At 58.7% G+C, this 24,363-nt stretch overlaps 1 protein-coding gene across 15 annotated transcripts in view; it reads right to left on the bottom strand.

Annotated features, from left to right (window-relative positions):
• The window catches only part of TSNARE1 (t-SNARE domain containing 1), a 154,581-nt gene extending 130,325 nt beyond the window's left edge, over positions 1-24,256 (bottom strand). For 3 of the 15 annotated variants that reach the window (XM_086695476.1, XM_086695477.1, XM_086695483.1), the window contains exon 1: positions 6,673-7,821. In XM_086695476.1, the coding sequence (XP_086551602.1) occupies positions 6,673-6,682 (10 nt within the window). In that variant the 5' untranslated portion in view covers positions 6,683-7,821. Of the gene's footprint in view, positions 1-1,882; positions 3,680-6,672; positions 7,846-23,500; positions 23,905-24,128 lie in introns of those variants that run through there. The other 12 variants (XM_086695482.1, XM_086695479.1, XM_086695486.1 and 9 more) reach the window with 9 other exon arrangements.
• Between the last annotated feature and the right edge of the window lie 107 nt (positions 24,257-24,363).

The raw sequence follows: 24,363 nt of genomic DNA, 5'->3' as shown, positions 1-24,363 counted from the left end.
GGATGGAAGAAGGGAGGAGGGGGTACCCCAGGCGGGAGGCTGGTGATCAGCTCCCTCTTTACAGGACAGCCCCAGGCCCAGGTCCCCACGTGTCACTCGCCAGCCTTGTGACAGGACAGAGCCGCTCCTGTCCCCGCTGTGTGCACTCTGCATCCCGCAGAGCGCCCAGGAGTGAGTGCGGGACAGCGGGACAGGCTCAGCCACCAGGGCCGCAAGGAGCGCCCGTCCCTGCCATCCCTCACAGGGAGACCTGAGCCCTGGGGAAGGTGCAGGGACAGGACAAGTTGAGGACCAGAGGCCCTGCCACCCGCAGGGTGCAAATGAGGAACGCACAAACCCACCAGCGGACACTCCGGCTGACAGTCCACCTGCCCTGGGGAAGCAGCGGCTTCAGGTGGCCCCGTCAGGACCCAGGCTGGGCAGGGGCGCAGCCACAGACCAGGGTCGAGGAGAAGTGACTGCTGAGCTCACAGCCACCCGCAGGGGCCCTGCCCGACCGCCTTCCTCAGCGAGGACTCCAGGCACACGGAGGGATGGAGAGATGGGGGGATGGAGGGATGGGGGTATGGAGGGATGGAGGGATGGAGGGATGGAGGGATGGAGGGACGGAGGGACGGAGGGACGGATGCTCACCGGAGTTCACACAGGCGCCAAGGAAGGGGCCCTCCCCTCCCGGAGCTCACCCCTCCCCCCACCAGGCCACAGTGTCCTCCCTTACCCTGTGCTTGACACACCGGTGAGTACAGAAGATCCAGAAGACACCAAGCCAACTGGTTCCTCATCTAAAACCTAAACAAAGCCAATCCACAAGGACCAAAGGGTTGAGGATTTAAAAGAATTTTTTTAATGTTTATTTATTTTGAGAGAGAGAGAGAGAGAGAGAGAGAGCATGAGCAGGGGAGACACAGAATCAGAAGCAGCTCCAGGCTCTGAGCTGTCTGCACAGAGTCCAAAGCGGGGCTCAAACTCACGAACCATGAGATCGTGACCTGAGCCAAAGTCGGACGCTCAACCGCCTGAGCCACCCAGGCGCCCCAAGATTTTAAAAACGTATTAAATATAGAACATTAGGGGCACCTGGGTGGCTCAGATGGTTGAGCATCTGACTCTTGGTTTTGGCTCAGGTCATGATCCCACAGTCTGGGGATCAAGCCCCACGTTGGTGCCTGCTCAAGATGCTCGCTCTCTCTCTCTCCCTCTGCCCCTCCCCTGTACTCACTCGTTCTCTAAAATAAAAAAATAATAATAAAATAAAAAATAAAAATAAATAAAAGATTAAAGCAACCCAAAAGACACATCTCAGAAACACAAAAGTAATGTTAAACACACACACACATACACACACAAGAAAACACATTTGGCAGCGTATTAAATTTAAAAAAGATTTTGTAAATCAAAATGCAACAGCGGCAAGTTTAAAAGGCAGCAACGCTAGAAAGACCCGCACCACAACGGGACAGAGGCTGCTCACGTTCACACGTCAGGCACCCCTACAAACTGATCTTTAAACACATTCGAGGGTGATGAAAACCAGCCAGGATGTGTGCAGATAACCCAAAGAAGAAACGTGCACGGCACAGCCACCCGAGAAACAAGCCCGGGGGAAACCACAGGCGGGTGGGTCGGTGTCCCCACGGGGGAAGAGACAAACCCGCACCCGCCCTCCAGAAGATGGTGGGCCTGCAGACACAGGACACCCGGGGACATCGCGTCACACACGGGAAGCCAGACCACGGAGAGTTCACGTGGTACGACACCACGAATGTGAAATTCTAGAACAGGCAGCGCTCGCGTCTGGTGCGGGGGGACCTGCCGGTGGGCGGGAACGTTGACCACGGCGGCGGTGGCGGTTTCACGGGCGGACACAGCCCTCAAAACTCACCACACCCAGCACAGGAGAGCTGAGAGCGTCGCCGTCCGTCAGCTCCGTCACGGTCAAGGCAGCGCGTGGAAGAGTCGGATGAACCTGCTGAGACCGCCACCCTGGCAGATGAAGCGGGACAGCTGTGAACGCCACGGAGAGCCACGCGAGGGCAGATCCCACTTCTACGAAATGTCCAGGACAGACGAGCCTATGCGGACAGATGCAAACCAGGGGCTGGCAGGTGGATGAGAGACAGGAACGGGAGTGACTTCTGTGGGCCGGGGGTTTCCATCTGCAGGGGTGAAAGCGTCCGGCAACCACAACCCGTGAGTGTGCTACAGCCGCTGAAGCACACGCGCTAAACAGGTGCCCTGCAGGGGGGGCAAATCATACGTCTAGGCGGTCACAGAACTGCTCGGAGCTCTGCGGCTGAGTGGCAGGTCAGGGGAGGCCGTGGGCACATGAACCGCGCTTGGGTCCCAGCACCCAGGGTGTGAGCTGCTCGGGCTTTCCGAGTTCTCTGCCAGGCACACGTCGCTTCTTATTTTCAGGAGAAATAAAACGAATGCCCTCACTTAACCAGGCACACACATCAGCGCTCCTGGGCTGGGCAACAGGGCAGGACGACAGGGAGGACAGGACAGTTTGAGGGGCTGGAGGGCGGCGGTATGCACAGGCATCCGGGCCATGGCATGTGTCAGCCTTGGTCACGGATGCGTCCCCGGGGCCGGAGCGGCGAGCTCGAGTCCTTGTGCTGGCTGAGGGACCCCTGGCACTCCAGCACTGGGCACAGGCTGCCCGGTGCCCCAGGAGCTGCCCCGGGCAGCAAGGATCTAGAGCAGCCAATATGTGGTTCGACATAGTGCGAACCTCTGCAAATGGCCCACCCCGTGTTGTTCATCTCTGCTCCCTGGGAAAGACGTTCATTGGGGACACTTGGTCGCCACCCAGGCCACGGCCTGGCCCAGGATGAGCCCAGGCTGACCCCCGATTTGGTCACCAGCGGCAAGTGGCTGGGCCACATGGTGAGTGGCCCACGGCCGGTGCCCCATCTCAGCCACTTCCGCATCACTGGCACCTGGCCCACTCCGTAAATGTCTGCAGACGAGTTATTCCCTCCCGCAGCCGGGTGCCGGGGCCATGAGGCACCAAGGGAGCCAACTGGTGGCCAGGCCCAGGTGTCCGCGCCTTCTCCTTCCCACACCCAATGCGGCCTCCAAACAGGAGCGGGGGCACCCGTGGTGGAGGTCAGGGCGTACGCAGGGCTCGGGGCTGGCGGCAGTGTTAGGGAGCAGAGGCAGGGAGACTGAGGGCTGGCGTTTTCCTTCTTTTCCTCCACGTGGTTTTCCGGACAGTAAGAGCGTGGACACAACCACCTTGATGCGACAGGCCCGACAAGACCTTCCCAGACGTTACCACCCGACTCATTCCCACGAGGCAGGCACAGCCATCACCCAGGTCCTGGCCACAGGAGACCCTTGGTGGAGGCCCAGGGGGTAGAACTTGCCCCAGACCACCAGGCAACTGGGCAGAAGCGGGTCCCCCAGCCGTCTGTCCGCCAAGGTGGGCCCGTGTGTGTGGCCAGGGGGTGGCTGCTGGCTCCCACGGATGCTGCCGCCTCAGGCCGGCCGGCCGGAACCCAGAACCCCTCCCCGAGGGGAGGACACGGCAAAAGAGGTGTTGGGGAATCGTGACTACTGATGTTCTTGTTTCCTTCCGCGGGAGAGTTGGCTGCGGGCCAGAGCGAGTCCCCTCCCACGGGGGACCTGGGCACACACCCTCACCTCTCTAAGGTGCATCTGGGCACAAAGACCCGGAGTCAAAGAGCCCCAGTTCATGCTCTCACCCAGTCTCAGGCCACCATCCCCCTGACCGATTTCTGCCCTCCCCCCCCGACACGCCCAGGCCAAATGCTCGGCCCCACGCACATGTGCGCCCGTGTGCACCACAGAGCCAGAGGCAGAGGAGGCCAGCTGGGGGAGCTGCGATGGTGCGCCTCGGAGCGTTGTTATAGCAACGTGGACTCCGCGTCACGCAGAATGCCAGCCAGGCACCCCAGGCACCTCGCGGAACAGCGCCCAGAACGGGCCGCGGAGCAACAGAATGGCTGACGGCACCAAGGGGCGGTCAGGACACCAGCCGAGCACGCCCTTCTCTGTCTCCACCTGCCGCGCCGCCCCCGCCCCAGCCCTCGCTCCCCTCTCCGGGAAGGCCACGGAGGCCGGCCCACCGCCCAGCTGCCTGCCCCACCAGCGGAGCCCTCGCCCAGGATGGTGGCAGCAAAGGAGCAAGGAGGCAGCCTGAGTCACAGGGGTGGGGGCGGAGCCATCCACACAGCTGCGCGAGGCCCAGAGACTTCTGACGGGGGTGGGGGCAGGCAGCGGGGGCAGGGTTGGAGCGGGGGCTGGGCTTGGGCACAGCTGGACCGGTCACCATCTAACCCTCGGACCCATGGCAAGGGAACCTTAACTGTCATACTTCACGGCTGGGAAACTGAGGCTCGGAGAGAACAAGAACTTGCCCAGGAAGCCCTATCAGAGGCCGAGGCAGGATCCAGACCCAGGTCCCTGTCCTGCCAAGGCCTGTGTTGGCCCCACCCCACTGGGCCTCCGCCATCGGACCCGACCGTCAGGCTGCAGCTCAAGCCATTCCGGGGCGTCACACCCCAGCTCTCCGCACAGAGGCCAGTGAGGGAAGGACAGCCAAAGCACCAGGAAGAGCTTGCCGGCAGGACAGCACAGCCCCAGGACCCCTCTGTGTGGGACCAGGCATGGAGGGGCGAGTCCACCGGTCACAGGGAAAGGGGGCAAGGGCACACAAAAACCTCACTCGTGACGGCACCCCCTGTACGACCCCGTGCCCGGAGCACCTTCCCCCTCAGGGAGGGAGGACGCAGGGCGCTGGGGGCACAGTGAGGAAGCCCTGTGTAGGGGGAGCAGGGGAGACGCGGGACGGGGCCTTCTCCCAGCAGGCACCGTCACCACCACCAGCACCGTCAACACCACATGTGTCCAGCTTCACCTCCAATCCCGCTGTCCCATCACACTGTCCCAGCAGGAGCAGCCCCACAGCAGCAGGACCGCCAGGAAACACCCCCGGCACTGCCACCTGCCATCACCCCCACTGCAGTGTCCTGTCCTCCCATGAGCCACCAGCCCCAGGGCCACCGCCCAGGCCATCAGCACCCCTCCTCGCCTGCAGCAGGGATGGGAGGCTGGTGGCACTTTGTCTGTTGTTTTAACGGGAGGAACTTCAGCAGGGTACCAGCTGAAGAGCAGAGACCTGTGCTGCTGGAGGGGGCAACGGCTGCAACAAGGTGTCAGGGAAGATGGCGGGGGAAGTGGGGCTCCCCTCTTTACAGATGGCAGAGTTAAATCACAGAGGGGTGCCACCACTCGCCCAGGGTGGCAGGCAGCAGGCACAGGCCAGGGCCCCTAAACCCACACTCTTCACCACAGCACTGAAAACACAGACCCACCCAAGAGGCGTCTCCTGGTGAAAGGAGAGCTCTCCCTCACCCCCAGCCCCCAGCAATACCCCACAGCCCTCCCCTGACTGCACGCCCCAGCTGCTCGTACCGAGTGCCAGGCCAGTGGCTCTGACACCAGGACAGACCTGCACCTCCAGCCACTTGCCCCTGGGGTCTGGGGTCTGCAGGGAGGAGGCATCCCTGTGGGCAGGAGGGGCTGCCTGGGACGGAGGCACCCCCACTTCCGAGGCTCCCACAGGGACACCCTGGAGCTGTCCACGGTGCTGACTGCAACAGGCCCACTCAGCTCCGAGCCCCCACAGGGCCAGCCTCTCCAGCCTGGAGCTCAGCCCTGCAGGGCTGGTGGCCCTTCTGTCATGGCAGAAGGGGGCCGGGGTGTGGATGAGTCCTACGTGCCAGCACCGGAACAGGCACGGGAACCACACCGACCTGTTTTCCTTCCCACAGTCTGGATCACTGAATACAAGGAAATGAACTGAGCATAGTTTTTCCTATTTCCTCCCAGAAATCACATTACGATGGTGAGAATGACCCTCCCCCCACCAAAAGGTAATCAAACAAAAACCTTAAAACTAACTGAACACTTCATATTCAGAGGAAGTAAGAAATAACTACAATTTGCAGCCCTACAACACAGGAAACACCCACAAAGAGCAGGTGAGCTGAGCAGAGTCCTCACAGGAGGAAGTGCAGGGAATCAGAGTGGCGGGGGAGGGGGGGAGCAGCGCAGGGGCAGGTCTCGGAAGGACCTCACGTTCCCTGAACACCACAGACTAACCCTGAGTCACTGAGAACAGAGCCAGGCAAGGAGGGATGTCAGAGGCAGCCCGAGAGGCCGGTCAGGCTATGTCAGCACAGCAGCCGTGACTATGGGGAGAAGTGCCCAGATGGGTGGCCTGCGGGCACAGGCTGCTCCCCTCTAGGCACCCCCTGCCCCACCTCTCTGAGAAGGGGGCAGGGAGAGTCTTACGAGGACTGATCCAGGGAAAAAAAACAATTTGTTCCAAAATGAACAATAAAGTCCCAAGAGCCAAAACAATACTGAAAAAGAACAGAGTTGGAGGCCTCATACTTCCTGATTTTAAAACTTACTACAAAGCTACGGTCATCAAAACTGTGATGTCGGCATAAATGTCGGCATAAAGACGGACACACAGACCAGCGGCAAAGACCAGAGAGGCCAGAAACAGACCCTCACGTATGCAGTCGAGTGATTCCAACCAGGGTCCAGGACCACTCAACAGGGAAGACCAGTCCCTTCAGCACACGGCTGGGAAACTGGACATCCGCACGCAGCAAAACAAAGCTGGACACTTACCTAACCCCATACACAAAATTAGCGCAAAAAAAGATCAAACATGGGAGCCGAAGTCTAAAACTCAAGAGAGAAACACAGAGCAGCAGTTCCGTGGCACTGGACGTGGCCATGGCTGTTCAGTGTGGCACCAAAAGCACAGGAAAAAGAAGAAAAAAAAAAAAAAGATGAATCAGACGCCATCAAAATTAAAGACTCTTGTGCATCAAAGCACACGATCAGCAGCATGAAGAGGCAACCCACAGACCGGGGACAAACGTTTGCCAGGCACGTCTGATAAGGGATTAATACTGAGCATATAAAGAAACCTCCTAAAACTCAACAACAGAAGGGCCAGTCCTATTACAAACGGGCAAAGGGCCCCGCACAGACATTCCCTCGGAGAAGACGTGTGACGCGGACCCACGCTCAGCATCGTGTGTCAGAGAAACGCAGGCCACGGCCACAGCGAGGTGCCACCTCACACTCAGAAGGACGGCTACTGTCAGAACAACCCAGGAAGCAACAAGAGTTGGAGAGGATGTGCAGAAAGGGAACCGCATGCACTCCCGGTGGGTGTGCAAATTGACAGCATTCCCACGTGACCCAGCAGCGCCACGTGTGGGCAGATACCTAAAGGAATTGAAGGAAGGGACGGAAACCACGTTGGCAGCGGCCAGAACACGGAAGAAACTCAAGTGTCTGTGGACAACGGGGGGACAGATGTGGTCCCTCCACCGCGCTACTGCTCAGCCTTGAAAAGGAAGGAAATCCCGACCCTCCAGCACAGATGAACCTGGAAGGCACGGTGCTAAATGCAGCCAGACACCAAAGGACAAAGGCTGTGTGACTTCACCAGTAGGAGGTCCCCGGGGGCCTCCGGTTCTGAGACAGGAAGTAGAACAATGGAGGCACGGGCTGGTGGGGCGACAGGAGCTGGTGTGCAACGGGGACAGAGCTTCAGTTTGGGAAGAGGAGAGTTCTAGAGGTGGACGGTGGTCGTGGCTGCACAAGCTTATAAATGCATCGAATGCCACAGAATGATACACTTAAAAGTGGTTGGAGTGGGTGGCGCCTGGCGGGCTCTTGATCTCAGGGTCATGAGTTCAAGCCCTACACTGGCTGCAGAGTTCACTTTAAAAAAAAAATGATTATAATGGCAAATTTTATGTTATGTATATTTTACTAGAATAAAAAAAAAGATTTTAAAACTTTTTTTAAAAAGACCAGTGAAAGAATTGCCCAGCATTGATACAGACACTAACGAGGTGGGGGTGAGGGACAAAGAATAGAGCAGGGACACCTGCCAAGAGGTGAGGGACACCCACACACCCCACACGAAGCAGAGCAAAGCCCTGAACTGCAGAGTCACAAGCACTTGTCCCTACGTGGGAAGTCCACAAGCAGAGTTGCAAGAACTGACTGAGAAAGAGAGAGAGAGAGTCTCAGCCCAGAAAACAAAGACAAGGGTCACAAAGGACAAAGACAAGAGAGGTGACCCGCTGAGGACAAAAGAAAGACATGACAGCCTCAGGAAGAAAACAAGCTGGGCAGGCCCGGGCGCCCTCCGAGGGAGGAGACCAAGGAAGGGCCTCTACAGGACGTGCAGAGGACAGAGGGTCCCTTCAACACGCACGCGGCGCCCCAGCCCAGAAGCACCGTCTGAACACGCGGGCCCCACCCATCAGCCATTCTGAAAAAGCAAGTGCAGGGCAACCCTCCGCCTTCGGGGGGGCCAACGAGAGCATGATGAGAAGGGTGGGGAGCACCAAGCAAGCTTCCCCATAGGTGCAAGACAGACAGACGTGGGGCTGGAGAGACAGACAGAACGCAAACCACACAGGTGAGTGTGGAGAGGGGATGGAGGAGGAAGGGGACGGGAAGGGAGGTGGGCGAACCAGGTCCTCACCTGGGCAGGAAGAGCTCCGAGGCAGAGGACAGACAGACCGCCGACGCTTTCGTGACAAGTACAAGTAATAATGGCACGAAGGTAGAGCTGAGGAAGGGAACCAACTGTGCTGACCACACCCGAGTGAGGAGAAGAAAATAACAAGGCGCATCATCACAGCCACGACTCGCGGAAGGGGTACCTGTTCCTCGCTGCCGTCGAGCGAGGACCGCGGACTTGACGGCAGACCAGACAGAGCCGCGGTCTCAGTTTCTGCAGGTCAGGAGTTCGCCCGGCCGCCTGCGGCTCTGGGAGGCGGCTGAGACCCCTGGCTGAACACGGGTCCGTGCGGCCACAGGGCTGCGGTCAGCTGGTCAACCCTGGGCCAGAGCCCCACCCCCCCTCCGGCCCTGCACCACAAGTCCTTCTCACTCTCAGACTCTCTCACTTCTCCCTGGACAAAGTCCTCTGCTTTTAAGGGCTCAAGGAATCACTTTGAGCCTACCCAGATAATCCAAGATCAACTCTTCCTTTTAGGGACCACAACCTTAATTACACCTGCAAAGTCCCTTTCTGCCATAACACACTCCCAAGTTTCATGGTTTAGGGTGGCTCCACAGGGTTGAAGGGTCGGGGGGTGCGAAGACAGGAGGAGATAATATTCTGCTTGACACAGAAGGTACTTAATAAGGCGGTCCCCACACACAGAGCGCTAATGGCATTACGTGAGGCAGCAAAACAAAGGGAACCCTTACGGCAGATACAGACTCTGCCTAAATGTCAGAACCATACAGACTTCAAAAAATAAACAGAGAAGAAAAACCCACCAGAGAGTAGAAGACGTCAAACACACACACACACACACACACACACACACACACACACACACAGAACATGAGAACTTAAATCAAATATAATTGATCTACCAACTATCGTACGTTAGTTTACCTTCTCCGGTGAAATTAAAAACAAAAAAAAGATTCTCAGATCAGATCACACAGCCAAATCCAACTTCATGTGGCACATAAGAGACACATCTGAGGTCCTTCAAAAGGGTCAGGAATAAAAGGATGTGCAAAGGGATACCAACAAATACAAACTAGCAGAAGCACCATTTGTCACGACCCGAACGCAGGCAACACAGAAATGGGACGGAGAAGGGCACTTCATGATACTAACAGGTGCAATTGAGAATAAAAATAAAATAGTTTTAAATAGCTGTGCCCCACACCACACAGCAGCCAACATTCACAGGAGAGACAGGGAGAAAGAGACAGAAATGTGCCGACGGCAGAGACCACGATTCACTCGCCTTGGTCCACGGCAGAGCCAGCGCACAGGAACCAAGGGGACGTGTGACCCAAATGACACGGCTGAGGCTGTGTAACTGACTGGTACACACATCAGCCTCCATACATCCAGGTTCGAAAACAGAGCCTCTTTCCGAGCACCTGTGACACAGTGACAAAAACAGACTCCACGTTAAGGCCACAAGGAAAACTGCATAAAACCCAGAAAGTCCAAAAGGGAACAGTCCGTATTCCCTGATCAAAATGCAACTAAAACTTTCGTTAATGACAAAACCAATGACTCAAAAGGCACGTCACTTGGAAACTTTAAACCTTGCTCCTGAACGATCCTTCGACCAAACAGGATAATATAAGCCAAAATCACAGAGCTTCCAGCAGTGATGATACAGAAAACATATTTGATCAGAACTTAAGAAAAAGCTCTTCCACACGAAACACTTTTTGGAAAAGAACATAAACAAATGAATCAAGCATACAAATCAAACACCGAAGAAAACGGGACAACCTGAAAAAAAGCAAAGGAAGTTAACTGTAAGCGAAAAGCGATGAGTTACAAGGCAGAGAAGCAGAAAAATGAACTTAACGAGAACATCTTAAAGCCGAAATCTGTGGAGAACAGTGAGGGTGATAAAAGAATCACTGCGGTCGGCCCTTGAACAAGGGGTGTCCGGACTTCAGGAAGGCTTCCAGCCAGCAGGCGGCCATCTCTGGCCAAGCTTCCGGGGAGGCGCAGGCTACACACAGATTTCTGACCGTGCAGGGCGACAGTGAGCCCACCCCCCACTGTGTTCAACGGCCAAGTGTAGCAGCTAACCCAACCAAGCGGCGGTGGGAGCAAACGGGAGGGAAATAGCCCCAGAGACCAAGAAAATTAAAAGACTCATAAGAGACCATTTTCCTCGAGTGTACGTGAATTAATCTGGCAGCCTGGATGAGACTGATATTTGTCTGGGAACATGTGTGCGATTTAGAAGACTGACCCCAACAGAGAAAGCTTAAAAAAGAACTCTCTGGGGCGCCTGGGTGGCGCAGTCGGTTAAGCGTCCGACTTCAGCCAGGTCACGATCTCGCGGTCCGTGAGTTCGAGCCCCGCGTCGGGCTCTGGGCTGATGGCTCAGAGCCTGGAGCCTGTTTCCGATTCTGTGTCTCCCTCTCTCTCTGCCCCTCCCCCGTTCATGCTCTGTCTCTCTGTGTCCCAGAAATAAATAAATAAACGTTGAAAAAAAAAAAAAAATTAAAAAAAAAAAAAAAAGAACTCTCTTTCTTAAAACGGAAACAAAACAAACTAACAAAAAGCCCAGCCCCCTCCCCCACAAGCTTCACAGGGGAACTCTACTTGCCCCGTAAAGACCTCGTCATTCAAAATAAAAATATTAAAAAGTGAAAAGACCACGTAATTCAATGCTATCAAACTATTCTTGAGAGCACACAAGATTTCTTTTTTTTTCTCTTTTTAATGTTTATTTCTTTACTTTGAGGGGGGGCGAGAGGGAAAGAGAGAATCCCAAGCAGTCTCCGTGCCATCAGTGCAGAGCCCAACACGGGGCCCGACCCCACGAACCGTGAGATCGCGAGCTGAGCCGAAATGAAGAGTTGGAGGCTTAACGGCCTGAGTCCCCCAGGCGCCCTGAGAACACCGAAGGTTCCTAAGTGACCTTCAGGAAGCAAGCGCAGCACTGGTACCAAACCCCGAAGAAGGCGCGGATCCACCTTACTTGTAACGAGCAGCAGGACGCTGAGGTAAACGAAAGCAGAAGCACCGGGCGGCCCTTACGCCATCACGTATCGGACCACGCGAGGCACGTCCACCGGGTCAAGAGCGCGCCGCCCTCGGCGACGCCACCAGTATGAGGTCTTACGTTTACGTATCCAAGGAGAGAAGTGCTGCGATTGTCCCACGCATGATCTTCAGAAAGGGAACTGACCAATTTCAACGGTGATTTTTGCTTCAAAAGAAAAAAACACAAGAGAAAGGACGGGCTCTTCCTGGGCTCGTGACACATTTGTACCTTACTCCAAAAGCCACGCCCACCAGGCGCCGATGACAACCGCAGTTAGTCACGGTAACAGTGCGGGAACCGGCCCCCACGACTGGTAACAGGCAGAACCCAGGGACGAGACTGGAGAGGGAGGGGTACACAGCACTGCCTGCTCTGCCTGGACACCTGAGAACCCACGATAACCACACTAACCCACAGGAGGGCCCAGCGAGGTAGCAGGGAACCGAGTTTTATGCAGATACCGACAGGATTCGCACACACTCACGCAGACAGAGGACAGCACGGAAAAGGCTCCTCGCGGTAAAAAGGCCAAAACTTCCTGCAAAGAAAGCGCGGCGATGCTGAAGAAGAACGCAAAAGGGGACCAAAACGCGTGGGAAGATAAGCCACGGCTCGAGCGGAAGTCTCGGGATCACAAAGATGTCACTCTCCCGAGTCAACTTACAGCTTCACCACAAGTCCAACCTGCAACCGAGCTAAAACCAAGCTGGTTTGGGGGTTCTGAGTGCGTGCGCGCGTGTTTGGTGGACGGGCTGGGCAAACAGACAAGCTAATTCAAAGTCCACGTGAAGACAATCTAGAAAACGCCCCCCACAATTAGGACAGACGAGCACTGTGTTCTCAGAGATGTGAAAACACACAGTAAGGCGTCAGTAACTGAAGCAGCGTCTACATCTGCACACGCGGACAAGGGAACAGCTCGCAGAAAACAAACACCGTCGACTCAACAAAGAGCAAAGAGTTGGGAGACATCACACGCCTGGACTTCAAAATACATCACAAAACCACAGAAGTTAGAACAGTAGCAACTAGCATGCAGACAGACATACGGACCAACACAACAGAGAGCCCAGGAATAAGCCCGCACAGCCAACTGACCTTCGACACGCGTGCCGAGAACACACGGCAGGGAAAGGACAGTCCCTTCAACAAAAGCTGCTGGGAGCACTGAAGCCACACATGCAAAAAATGAAACTGGAGCCCATCTTACACCGTGCACAAAACCAAGTCAAAATTAAAAATGCAAAGGTTTATAAGACCCAAACTGTAAAACTCCTAGAAGAAAGCCTAGGGGGAAGCTTCATGACATCGGTCTCGGCAACGGCTTCATGGAGCACAAGGCGACAAAAACAGAGAAATGTCACTTCATCAAACTAAGAGGCGTCTGCAGACCCAAGCAAACCGTCAACAGAGTGAGAAGGCACCCAAGGAATACGACGTGTGCAAGCCAGAGATCTGATGAGGGGCTAATCTCCAAACCGTACGAGGAAATGCTACAGCTCAACAGTAAAAGATAATAACATAACTCAATTATAAAACGGGCTGAGAACTTGAACAGACATTTCTCCAAAAAGACATACAAATGGCCAACAAATATGTGAAAGAATGCTCAACACCACTAATTACCAGGGAAATGGAAGTCAAAACCAGTATGAGATACTACTTCGCGTCCGTCAGGATGACCATCAAAAAACCAAAAGCTAACAAGCGTTGGGGAGGATGTAGAGAAATTGCAACCTGTACACACGGTTAATGCAAAACGGCACGGCCACTGTGCAAAACAGCGTGGAGCTTCCTCAAGAGAATAAAACTAGAACTACCAAATGACCCAGCAACCCCACGTCTCCGTATTTACCCAAAAGAACTGAAATCAGGATGTCGCAAAGAGAGGGTAGCACTCCCGTGCTCACAGCAGCACCGTTCACAGGGGCCGATACAGAAACCACCTCCACACCCATCCACAGAGAAACGTCACCTCCATGCCATGGAATGTTATTCAGCCTCGAAAAAGAAGGAAGGTCTGTAACACGCGCCAGCACAGATGAGCCGTGAGGACGCTGTGCTCAGTGCCATCGGCCAGTCACAGGACAAACACCGCACGACGGCATTACATGACGCATCTGAACCAGCCAAATTCACGGAGTCAGGGGCACGGCGGCCGGGACCGAGCGGAGGGGGAAACCGGGAGCTGCTAATCAACGGACACAAAGCTTCGGTCGAGCGAGACGAGCACGGCCGAGAGATGGGCTCTACGACACCGTGCCTCTGGTCAGCAACACGCTTCGTACACCTGCGTTTAGGACAGCAGGCTTCGCGCTGAGTGTTCTCGCCGTTAGGAAAAAACACACCTTTAAGAAAAACCTAAACAGAGATGGGAATTCAGGGCATGACTAAGCTAGAACCTAAAACTGGCAGGGTAAGACCATCTGGATGGGACTCCTGCTGAAGCATCTGGAAAAGGCTAGTCGGACTCGTACCTCACACCACACACCATAACAGACACACGGATGGAAACTTTAAAAATAAAACAGCGAACACTAGGAGAAGACTGCATTGCTTTGTAAACGCAAAAAGCAGCCCTTGTTAACCGTACTCGAAATCCAAAGCCGCGATATAAAGGTTGATGAACTGAACCACAGAAGAGCTTCTAGATGGCAAAAGAGAAACAATAACCAGAGAAGGCAAGTGACCTAACGCATCTGACAGTCAAAGAGCTAATTTCCATAGGCTATAGGAAAAAGATCAACAACGCGCTTTGTAAAAATGAACAAAGAAAAAAAGTGCACAAAATACAAATGACTCTCTGATGTATAAAGAGATAGCACACTTATTCCTAATGAAGGGAATCCAGACGTGTCCCTATCTGAAGCTTGCTCACTGCCGGCACGGAGAGCACAGGGGCAGTCGGGCGCCTCTCGGCCTTCCCGGGGCACAAAACACACTGCGCTCGGGAAGGCGGGTTGGCAGTGCGCCTCATAACCCGAAAAGCATGTCTCTCTGGGCCAGGGTCGGCACTGCAGGGCACCTACCCTGCACACACACTGTCCTTAAACGGGGACGAAGGCTGTTCCTTCCGTAACACGTGAGGACCAGAAAGCACCTGCGTTGGCACCAACAAAGGACTACTGAGTTGATTCTGGCACATCCGTGCTGGAAACACCCTGTAGCTGTGTTCAAAAGGAAAAAGAGAAGCCCTGTGTGTCAATATAGAAAGATCTCCAGGACGTTTTGTTTGGAAGGAGGAAACAAACACCAAGGCGCACAGACTTGTCAGCACATGACTCGCGAGACACAAAGGAAAAATGTTTGGCTGATACTGATATTCATAGACCGGGCAGCGTGTATCAGAAACCAGGAACAGTGTCACCTGTGGAGCGGAGGACGGGGCCGGCTGCCACGGGGGCACCTGGAACTCTGGGCTGCGTGCGTGCTCGCGGACCACATAAACCGTTCGAAGTGCAGAAATGCAAGGGCACCGGAAGGGTTCCCTGCGGTGCATCCACACCGCAGAGCAGGACTCAGTCACGAAAAGAAACAGACTACTGACACGTGTGGCAACCTTGGGAAATCTCCAGGGAGCTATGCCAAGGGACAGAGCCAGTCCCCAGAGGAAACATGCCATACGGGACTCCGTTTAGGTGACACTCTTGACGTGACACTGGAGCAAGAAGGGCGGATTGGCCGGTCCCAGGAGTTGGGGGGGGGGGGGGGGGGCAGGGCAGGAAGATGGGCGTGGCTGTAAAAGAGCCACACGGGAGGGGTCCTCTCGGAGGCAGAAAGGAAAACAGCCTGTGCTTGAACTGCAATCCTGGGTGTGACAGCACAGGACGGCTTTGCAAGACATCACCGCGGGGAAGGGTCCACAGGATGGCTCAGAATTCTTTCTCACAGCTACATGTGAGTGTACCATTGTCACAAAATTAAACACGTAACAGAAAAAAGGCACCAGGCTGTCCGTCTCCGTGCCCGGAGTCACTGAGTGGACAGAGCAGGGGCCATATTCAATCTGAGCTGGTTTCCTGAGCACCTGCCTCCTGGAATGTGGGACTAGACAGGGCCCAAGCTCTCTGTGCACAGGGGACCCCCCAGGAGGAAGAGGGAGGAAGCCCAGGAGAGAAGGGTGGTCTTCCAAATGCACAAAGTCGCCTGGCCAGGCGGTGTGAGCATCAGCAGAGCTGGCCACCAAGTCTGGTTTCCTCCCTCGGGAAGCAGGGCGGCACCACTGTCCCCGGTCCCCTGAGGCAGAGCCACTGGAGTCCTTCCGGACAACGAGTTGGGAACAAAAGCAACCCAGCTCCCTTCTGAGCCAAGCGTTTAGTTCCCAGGACCAGAGCCCCAGGGTTCTTTCCCTGTGGCGGGAAGGCTACATTCTCAACGGTGGCTGCTCGGTCAGCCTGGGTCTCTGACGGCACCGAGCCCGTCCCGCCGATCCCTGGGGGATCGCCTGGGGGACGCTGTTACCTACGGCGGCGAGAGCCAGCCTGTATCCTTAGGACCCCCACCCGCCCAATCACATCCGCGCCTACACCCGTCTGTCTGACCTCACCCCCGCCAACCTGGCCCTCCTCCGTGCTGCCCGTGGGGCCCCTCTCCCACGATGGCCTCCACACCCTCCTGCAGGTGGCCAGAGCCACAGAGGTAGCAGGTGGTCTGCCCCAACGTGCTGTCAGACCAGGAGGCCGGGCACGGCTGGGACCACAGGGGCAGGCAGCTCTGGCCTCTGCTCCCCGCGTGTACCATGAATGCCGAACCAGGTTCACAACTGTCCCCGGTGACAGAATCCCTCCTTCGGATGCACGGTACTGGAAAGTACAGGTGACACATGAATCCAGAGCTGTTCTGGGTAACGGGAGGGGGCACACAGGGCAGGGGTGACTAGAGCCCCCATGCCCGGTCCCAGTGAGTGATGTCAAACCTGCTGGCCTAGCAGCTCTCCACACTCCAGGCTCCACAGTGCCACGGGGCAGCCGGCGAAAGACAGAGCCCAGATTCCACGGCCGACACGCGGGCTTCCACTCCCAGCTCTGCTGAGCTTGCTTCCGGCCTTGGGAGAACGAAGCCCCCTCTCGCAGTCCAAGAGAAGGGACCTGCCCACTGTCCTGCTCCCGTCAGTGACACAAAGACCACCCACCATGCACTCAGCTCACAGCCTGAGGCGCTCCTCAGGGCCCCCGCGGCACTGTGCACACATCACCCACCTGCCAAAGGTCCGTGGCGGCCGGCTCACCCCTGTCCTGGGAAGCAGGGAGCTGGGAGTCACCCCTCCCCCACCCCGCCCCGCCCCGGCTCCAGCTCCAAGCAGCCCTCTCCTTTTGCTGTGAGGAGTGCACACGGCACACGTGAGTAACCTGCTCAGGGCTGGCCCACCCATGCTCTCCGTGCCCCTCACAGCTTCTCACCCGCTGGAGATGTGGGGGTGACCCCAGGTGCACCAGGGGCCCAGCAGAGGGTAACAGCCCTTTCCAACTGCTAGCTGGTGCTTGCACAAGTGTCTGTCGAGCGCCTACTATGTGCCAATCCCTGCCTGGGGCCACGGGTGACCCAGGGGAGCGCACGGGGAGCCCAACACCACGGGCAGCGAGGAACCAGCCAGGTGAGACTCTGTGTGCCCTGCCCTCCCGAAGGACTCAAGCAGGCCCCACAGACGGGGCAGGCTTCCAGACAGCAGAACTCAACCCAGCCTTCACCTGGAGGGGACCACCCGGCAGGGCTGGCAGCGGCTGTTCCAGACAGACAGACAGACAGCAGAGCTGACATCTGGCTCGGGAGGCCAAGAAGTCGGCCGGGCAGGCTGACCGAAGGCCGGAAAGGTGATCAGGTCAGATGGCGAGGAGCTGCAAAGCCGAGGGAGGGAGGCGGCCCTACGGTGCGAGCACCCCCCAAGTACTGCCCGCAGGAGAGGGACAGACCGACCAGCACCACGCCTCGGCAAGGACAGCCACAGCATGAGGAACAAGCGAGGAGCCCCGGCTGGAGGCTGCAGACTCTCTGGACCCGGGACCAGGAAGGAGGAGACGGGGCTCTGCCCCCACCACCGGCCCACACTCATTAGCACCCTCGCTGTGGGTGACGCAGCAGGGGAAGGAGGTCAGACCTGAGTAATGAGTCCGACTCCTCGACTCCTCGTCAGCACAGCTGCTAAAAGCCGGTGCGGAGCAGGAGCCCAGCCCGGGAAGGGGGCTGTTGTGCTGAGTGGGTCTAATGTGGGGGAAGACTGATTCCGGGCTGCTGGTTCAAAAACATGCCCCCTTCCAAAGACTTGGCTGGGATGGATTATGGATCCCAGTGGAAGGCAGCCAAAGGTGGCCGGGGGGGGTGCAACTATCTCCTCCGTGTTGACTCTGTCCAGCACCTTAATGCCCCCACTGTCCCTCAGGGTGCCTGTCTGCCCCCCCTCCCGCCATCTTCCCCAGAGGCCATCCCCCTCCTCCGTCACAGCCACCCTGCAGCCCCAGTGTCCCCTGCGGGCCCAGTCTGCACCCCTCAGACCACACCCAGGGTCTGCCCCGGGGGACAGGAGGACACATGTGAACAGGTGGGTGCCAAAGCGTGGCACCAGGCCCCAAAGCCCTGAGAATGCTGACTCAGTGACAGGACATCTTTCCGTGGGTCAGGGAGAGCCAGCCACCAGCCACCAATGAGCTCATTCCATCCCCCCACCCCCTTCCATCCAGCCTCACTGGTCCGCCTCGGCCTCCAGTCCCCAGGCGATAGTTTGCACTTTGACACCTGGATTCCCTAAAGCCCTCAGACCTTTGCCAAGCTCTCCTTTAGAATGAGCCTGATGGCAGCTCCAAATGGGAGAGGGGCCCAGGATTAAGTCTGTATAACATAATCACGGCACCATTAACACGGCCGCTAACTCACAGGGCATCCTTCAGGGCGGAGGCGCCTTCCAGTCCCCAAGCAGTGGGACAAGAATGCGGGGCAGACGGGGCAGCTCAGGGATGACCAGACGGGTCCCTTATGGGCCTGTGCCTGTGGATGAGCCACCCAGGCCGGGGAAGTCTCCTGATCTGAGGAACACAAGGAGCCCAGCAGGGGCCAGGCAGACACCAGAGGTCAATAATCAGGGGTGAGTACGGTCGGTCCCCCCGCATTCCTGCTAATCCAACTCGAAAACGACCCACACCTCACCTTCCCCGTCCAGCAGAGCCGGCCCTCCGAAGGGGGGGGTCCAGCCCGAGGTCACTCAGAAGGGGGGCACTCCCTCAGCCCCACAGCACCCCCCTCCCCGCACCCTGGGCACCCCTCCCCCACCCCAGGGCTTCAGTGTCCGCCCCTGCGATGGCCCCCGCTGCCCGGATGGCTGCAGGACCACAAAGGGCCAGCTCGGGGACACACTAATGAGCACATCAGTCAGCACGCTACAACTAAGACCCTGAGCTGCCACATCTGCAGGGCCTCACTGTTTCCGTAGCAGGATGCTAACTCAGTCAGGGCTGGTCCCAGTCCCCTCTCAGGGGACATCAGAGACAGAAAATAAGACCATTTCCCGTCGATCCATTAAAGAAAACAGTAAAGGTTTACCGGGCCAGAGCTCCGGGCTGGGGGCTCATGGGGTCAGCGTGACGACCAGGCTCTGCTCTCCCAAAGCAGGAGCCCCGCAAGCACCCTGCCATCCCGGTCCCCGGCCCGTGATCCCTCCACCGAGGGGATCTGCGCACTGTTACACCACCACAGACCCAGCCACATGATACTGAGCCACGGGGCCCACAGGCCTGGACCTCCCACTGCCCCCGGCAGCCTCCCACCACCAGCCCTGGGTGCCATCTGGCCCAGACCCCTGCCCCGCCCCCCAGCCTAGTTCCCCCAGTGATCCTCAGCCAGGCTGGCCTGTGGGAGACCTGCACCCCTTTATGCCTTCCCTCGTGCCTCCTGCTGCCTGCAGCCCCCTTCCCGCCCCCGAGCCCGGATGACGCTCAGCTTTCAAGAGTCAGTTGAGGCCTCACCAACACCCAGGACCCCTTCCCAGGTATGTACCCAGACCCTCCAGCCCCACCCACAGCCACACGCAGAGCGGGGGCCCTCTCTACACCCTCGCTGACCACTCACTGTGACCTCACTCTGTGACATATGCACGGTAGCATCCTTGAGGACGCCAGGAAAGCCGTCGGGGTGGCCCCCAGCTGCTCACCATGTACCCTGAGCTTCTGTGCAAGACCCGGCCTTCGAAACTCCCTGAAGAGTGTTCCACACCTCAGATGGCAGCCCTGAGCAGAGACCGTGGGAGGGGCCCTGCCAGAGATCCTGTGCGTTCAGGCACCGGCCCAGCACACCTGTAAGGACGCCTGCAGCCTCCCAAACTGGGTCGAGTCCTGACGAGGCTTCCCCAAGCCTGGGGCAGACCTACAAGCGGGGAAGGGCTCCACCCAGTGTGTTTTGGGTTTGAAGCCAAGTGTGGAATCACCTTTCCTTTACTTCACACCTGTCCCAGCCCTTACTAGGGTTTCAGGCTGACGGGGACAATCCCATAGCTGTAACAGGCTGCGGAGGGCAGCCCTGGGCTGCAGGGAACACACGGAACCAAGGGCCCCCGGGAGACACCACCGTCCCTGTTGCTCGGCTGGCTCAGGCACCTGCAAGGCACCGGGTTCAGCTCGTTGGTGAGTCCTGTTTTCTCCACCGGGATGTGGGCCAAGACAACTAACTCCCTTCCTAGGAGAGGTTCCCTGGCTCCACAGGAGCGCTGACCGCAGGTTCCAGCCGGCTCTGTCACAACCAACCTCGCTTCTTCAACAAACAGCCACCCGCAGCCACCGGCTCCAGGCCCGGGCCACAGACAGGCATTCAGAGGTGCGGCTCCCGTGGGTGGGGGGTCGGGGGGCAGGCCGGCTGCATCTGCCACGGAGGCCCAGCTTGGGTGCAGGAGGAGCCCTCCCTGGGCCGCAGGCCGTCACCTGGCAACAGGTACAGTAACTCTCGTCACCTGCCTCCGCACACCCAAGCGGGATCAGGCTGCTCACGGCAGGGCGCAGAAGCACAGGCCGGCACCAATGCTGAACCACCAGACGTTTGGCCGCGCAGGAGGGCCCCCACCCCGTCCCTTTGGTCTGTCTGCTCTGTCACCCAGGCTGCGGCACGGGCCCGGGGTGGGCTCAGGAGACAGGCAGCGCGGGGCGGCCGGGGGCGCAGAACCGGAGTCCAACAGGACACCCAGCTTCAGATTACCAGCGAGTCCGTCCTGACTGTCGCCACCCAAACCGGATTCTGACAAACGGCATCGACTCCAGCTGCCCTGAGCCGCACACCTAGTTCCACTTGCACACACACGGCAGTCGGGACGGATCCACTGACCACGCACACAGTGTTTAAGTTAAGTAAGTAAGTAAATAAGTAAGTAATTCAATCAATCAATCAGGCCTCAGCCTGGGCCAGCTGTTCACCCCAAACAGGAGTAACAACAAGGTGCCCAAACCTTGGAAGCATCGGTGTCCCAGGCTGGATGGGTGGTACCTTAGGACTTCACAGTTAAGGGACTTGGGGCAAGTCTCCTTTCCTGTGCCTCAGTTTCTTCATCTGTACTATGAAAACATAAGAGGCCCTGTCCCGGGCTCACTGTGGAAATGAACTGAGCTATGGAGCCTAAACAGCTGAGGACCAGAGCCTGGCCCCCAGAGCACCACGTGAGCACGGCAGGTACGACTAGCGTTAAACCCCATGACACCCACCCACCCTTTCTGGCCGACCAAACATCACCGTGCTGCCTGGCCGGCTCAAAGCCCATGACCTGCGAAGCCCCCCTTCTCTGCATCCCCGGAAAGACCCCTCCCTTCTCTGGGACCCCGGGAAGACCCCTCCCTTCTCTGGGACCCCAGGAAGACCCCTCCCTTCTCTGGGACCCCGGGAAGACCCCCCTTCTCTGGGACCCTGGGAAGACCCCCCTGCTCTGGGACCCCGGGAAGACTCCTCCCTTCTCTGGGACCCCGGGAAGACCCCCCCCCTTCTCTGGGAACCCGGGAAGACCTGCCCCTTCTCTGGGACCCCGGGAAGACTCCTCCCTTCTCTGGGACCCTGGGAAGACCCCCCCCTTCTCTGGGACCCCGGGAAGACCCCCCCTTCTCTGGGAACCCGGGAAGACCTGCCCCTTCTCTGGGACCCCGGGAAGACCCCCCCTTCTCTGGGACCCTGGGAAGCCCTCCCCCTTCTCTGGGACCCCGGGAAGACCCCCCCCTTCTCTGGGACCCTGGGAAGACCCCCCTCTTCTCTGGGACCCCGGGAAGACCCCCCCCTTCTCTGGGACCCCAGGAAGACCCCCCCTTCTCTGGGAACCCGGGAAGACCTGCCCCTTCTCTGGGACCCCGGGAAGACCCCCCCTTCTCTGGGAACCTGGGAAGACCTGCCCCTTCTCTGGGACCCTGGGAAGACCCCCCTCTTCTCTGGGACCCCGGGAAGACCCCCCCCTTCTCTGGGACCCCGGGAAGACCCCCCCCTTCTCTGGGACCCCGGGAAGACCCCCCCTTCTCTGGGAACCTGGGAAGCCCTCCCCCTTCTCTGGAACCCCGGGAAGACCCCCCCCTTCTCTGGGACCCTGGGAAGACCCCCCCCCCTTCTCTGGGACCCTGGGAAGCCCTCCCCCTTCTCTGGGACCCTGCAGCACACATCCATCCTTGTCGTTAAGGGCCCAGGGCGTGCTTGGTCCAGTACGAGTCTTCTCTCCCCAACCGGAAGGTAACCGAAAGGTAAGCCGGCCTCCTTGCCTCTAGCGTCCCCTCGTCTTGAACACACGCCCAGCCATGACTGCATTTCTCACCATGCACTCTTTGCTGCCCTGTGTCACCAGTCCACTCTCTCATCGCAGCCTGCTGGGCGCCCACACCACTCCAGACTCTGGGCTAGGCACCCAAGATGCAAGGGTGACCAAGACGGAGGTCCCTATGCCCCAGGGGCTCTCAGCCACGTGTGCGAGATAAACACACACACACACACACAGATCACTTCAGTGCAACAGAGAAGGCAAGCTAAGCACCAGGGCCCAGGGCCACGAGCCTGTGGGTGAACCTCATCCAGGGGAGGCAGGGAACAGGAAGGTTCCAAAGGGGATATCAGGAACACTAGGGCATTCCAAGCAGAGGACCTAACTGTCATGTCGGTGAAAAAACGACGTGGGATGCAGGAAACAAAGCATCCGAACTGGCTGGGTACCTGAAGCAGGCCGTGGAAGATGTGACTGGAGGGACAGGCAGCAGCCACACCCCGACCTTCACCCTGCAGGCTGCAGGGAGCTGGAGAAGGGGCTTAAGGACACCTGCCTGCCTGTGACCCAGCAGACAGCAGCTCCTGTGGCCAGGCACCCATCTCACCCGCACAGGGAAGTCATCTGGACACAGGGCAGCCAGGCCAACGGAGGACAGATGTGGAGGTGGCCCAGCCAAAGCGCCACTCTTCCAGGAAGCCTTCTCGGATCTGCCCATCTCCCACAGCCGCCTGCAATGGCGACTTGGCTCCTGATCCCGTGCTGTCCTGGGCAGGCATTTGCTGCACCAGATTTCTACCGAGGACCCAGAACAGGAGAAGCTGAACCTCACCAGAGTACCCTCTTAAACAGGCTGGACACTGCAAGACTGACGAGCGTCACCTGTGTCTTTCACCCAAACTCGGTGCCCCTGCTAGGGTAGAGTGGAGAACCCCCATCCCTGCCTCCCAGGGACGGCACACACACGTGGCAGTGACAGAACAGAAGAAGCCAGAAAGGCAGGGAGGCAAACCCTGGCGGGAGAGGTAGTCAGGGAAGCCGCCCAGCCCCCAGAACTAGGAGCAGGGCCGAGGCGGGCAGCGGAGGGAGGGGGCCAGGTGAGGCTGCGACGGCAGAGGCCTATCTCGTCCAGCGGCCAGGCCCGCAGAACTTTTTGCGACGGGGCAGCGTTCCATACCTGTGCCACGCGTGGCTGCTGCCACCACGCCGGACGGCGCCCACGGAGCCCCGGGCCCCGGAGCAGTGAGTGAGGTCCCCGACAGGAGGCCCCAGCTGGGCTCCCACGGGGCCAGGTCACACCTGGTCACCTGCAGACTACTCGGGCGGGAGGACCTCGCGCTCAGAACCGGGAGGCGCCTCGTAAGCCAAACGTGGCTGAGGGCAGAAAGGCGCGGAGGGGCCGCCCCCGAGGCCTTGTGGCTGAGGGCCGCCCCCTGCGCCCCACAAGTGGGAACCGAGGCCTCAGGGAGACCGCGCGCATGCGCCCTCAGGTGGGTCCCAGCAAGGGCGCCCTGGGGGCGGAGCCGGAGCGCCCCCGGCCCTCCCGTCCGCCCCGCCCCCGTCCACCCGGGCCTCCCGCCGAGACCACGCCCCCTTTTGACCACGCCCCGCGCCGGCCCCGCCCCCTCCCGCGGCCAGCCCCTCCCTCGGAGGCCCCACCCCCTCGCCCCGCCCCCGCAGGCCCCGCGCGCCCCTCCCGACCCCCGACCCCCGACCCCCGCACCCCCACACCTCGGGCCGCGCGCCCTTCCCGGAAGGGCCCCCCTGGCTCTGCCTGGCCCCGCGGCCTGACCCCGCCACCTCACCTGGGCCGGGGTGGTTCGCGGGCGCGCTCCGCTCGCTCTCGGCGGGAGGGGCGGTGCAGGGGGCGGAGCCGGGACCCAAACATCACGTGACGACCTCTCCCGCGCCGGGCGAACGCCGCGAGACCGCCCCCCGCCAGTCCCATCGGCCTCGGCGCCTTGCGCCAGCCAATGGCCACTCGAGCCGCGCCGCGCCGTGGACGGCGTGCGCCTCAGGACTACAAGTCCCAAACTGCCC

This window comes from Puma concolor, chromosome F2 (assembly GCF_028749965.1).
Source record: "Puma concolor isolate L17-30 chromosome F2, mPumCon1.1.hap2, whole genome shotgun sequence".
In the NCBI taxonomy this organism is placed as follows: domain Eukaryota; kingdom Metazoa; phylum Chordata; class Mammalia; order Carnivora; family Felidae; genus Puma; species Puma concolor.
Note: the sequence above shows the minus strand (reverse complement) of the source record. Positions and strands in the feature narration are given on the sequence as shown.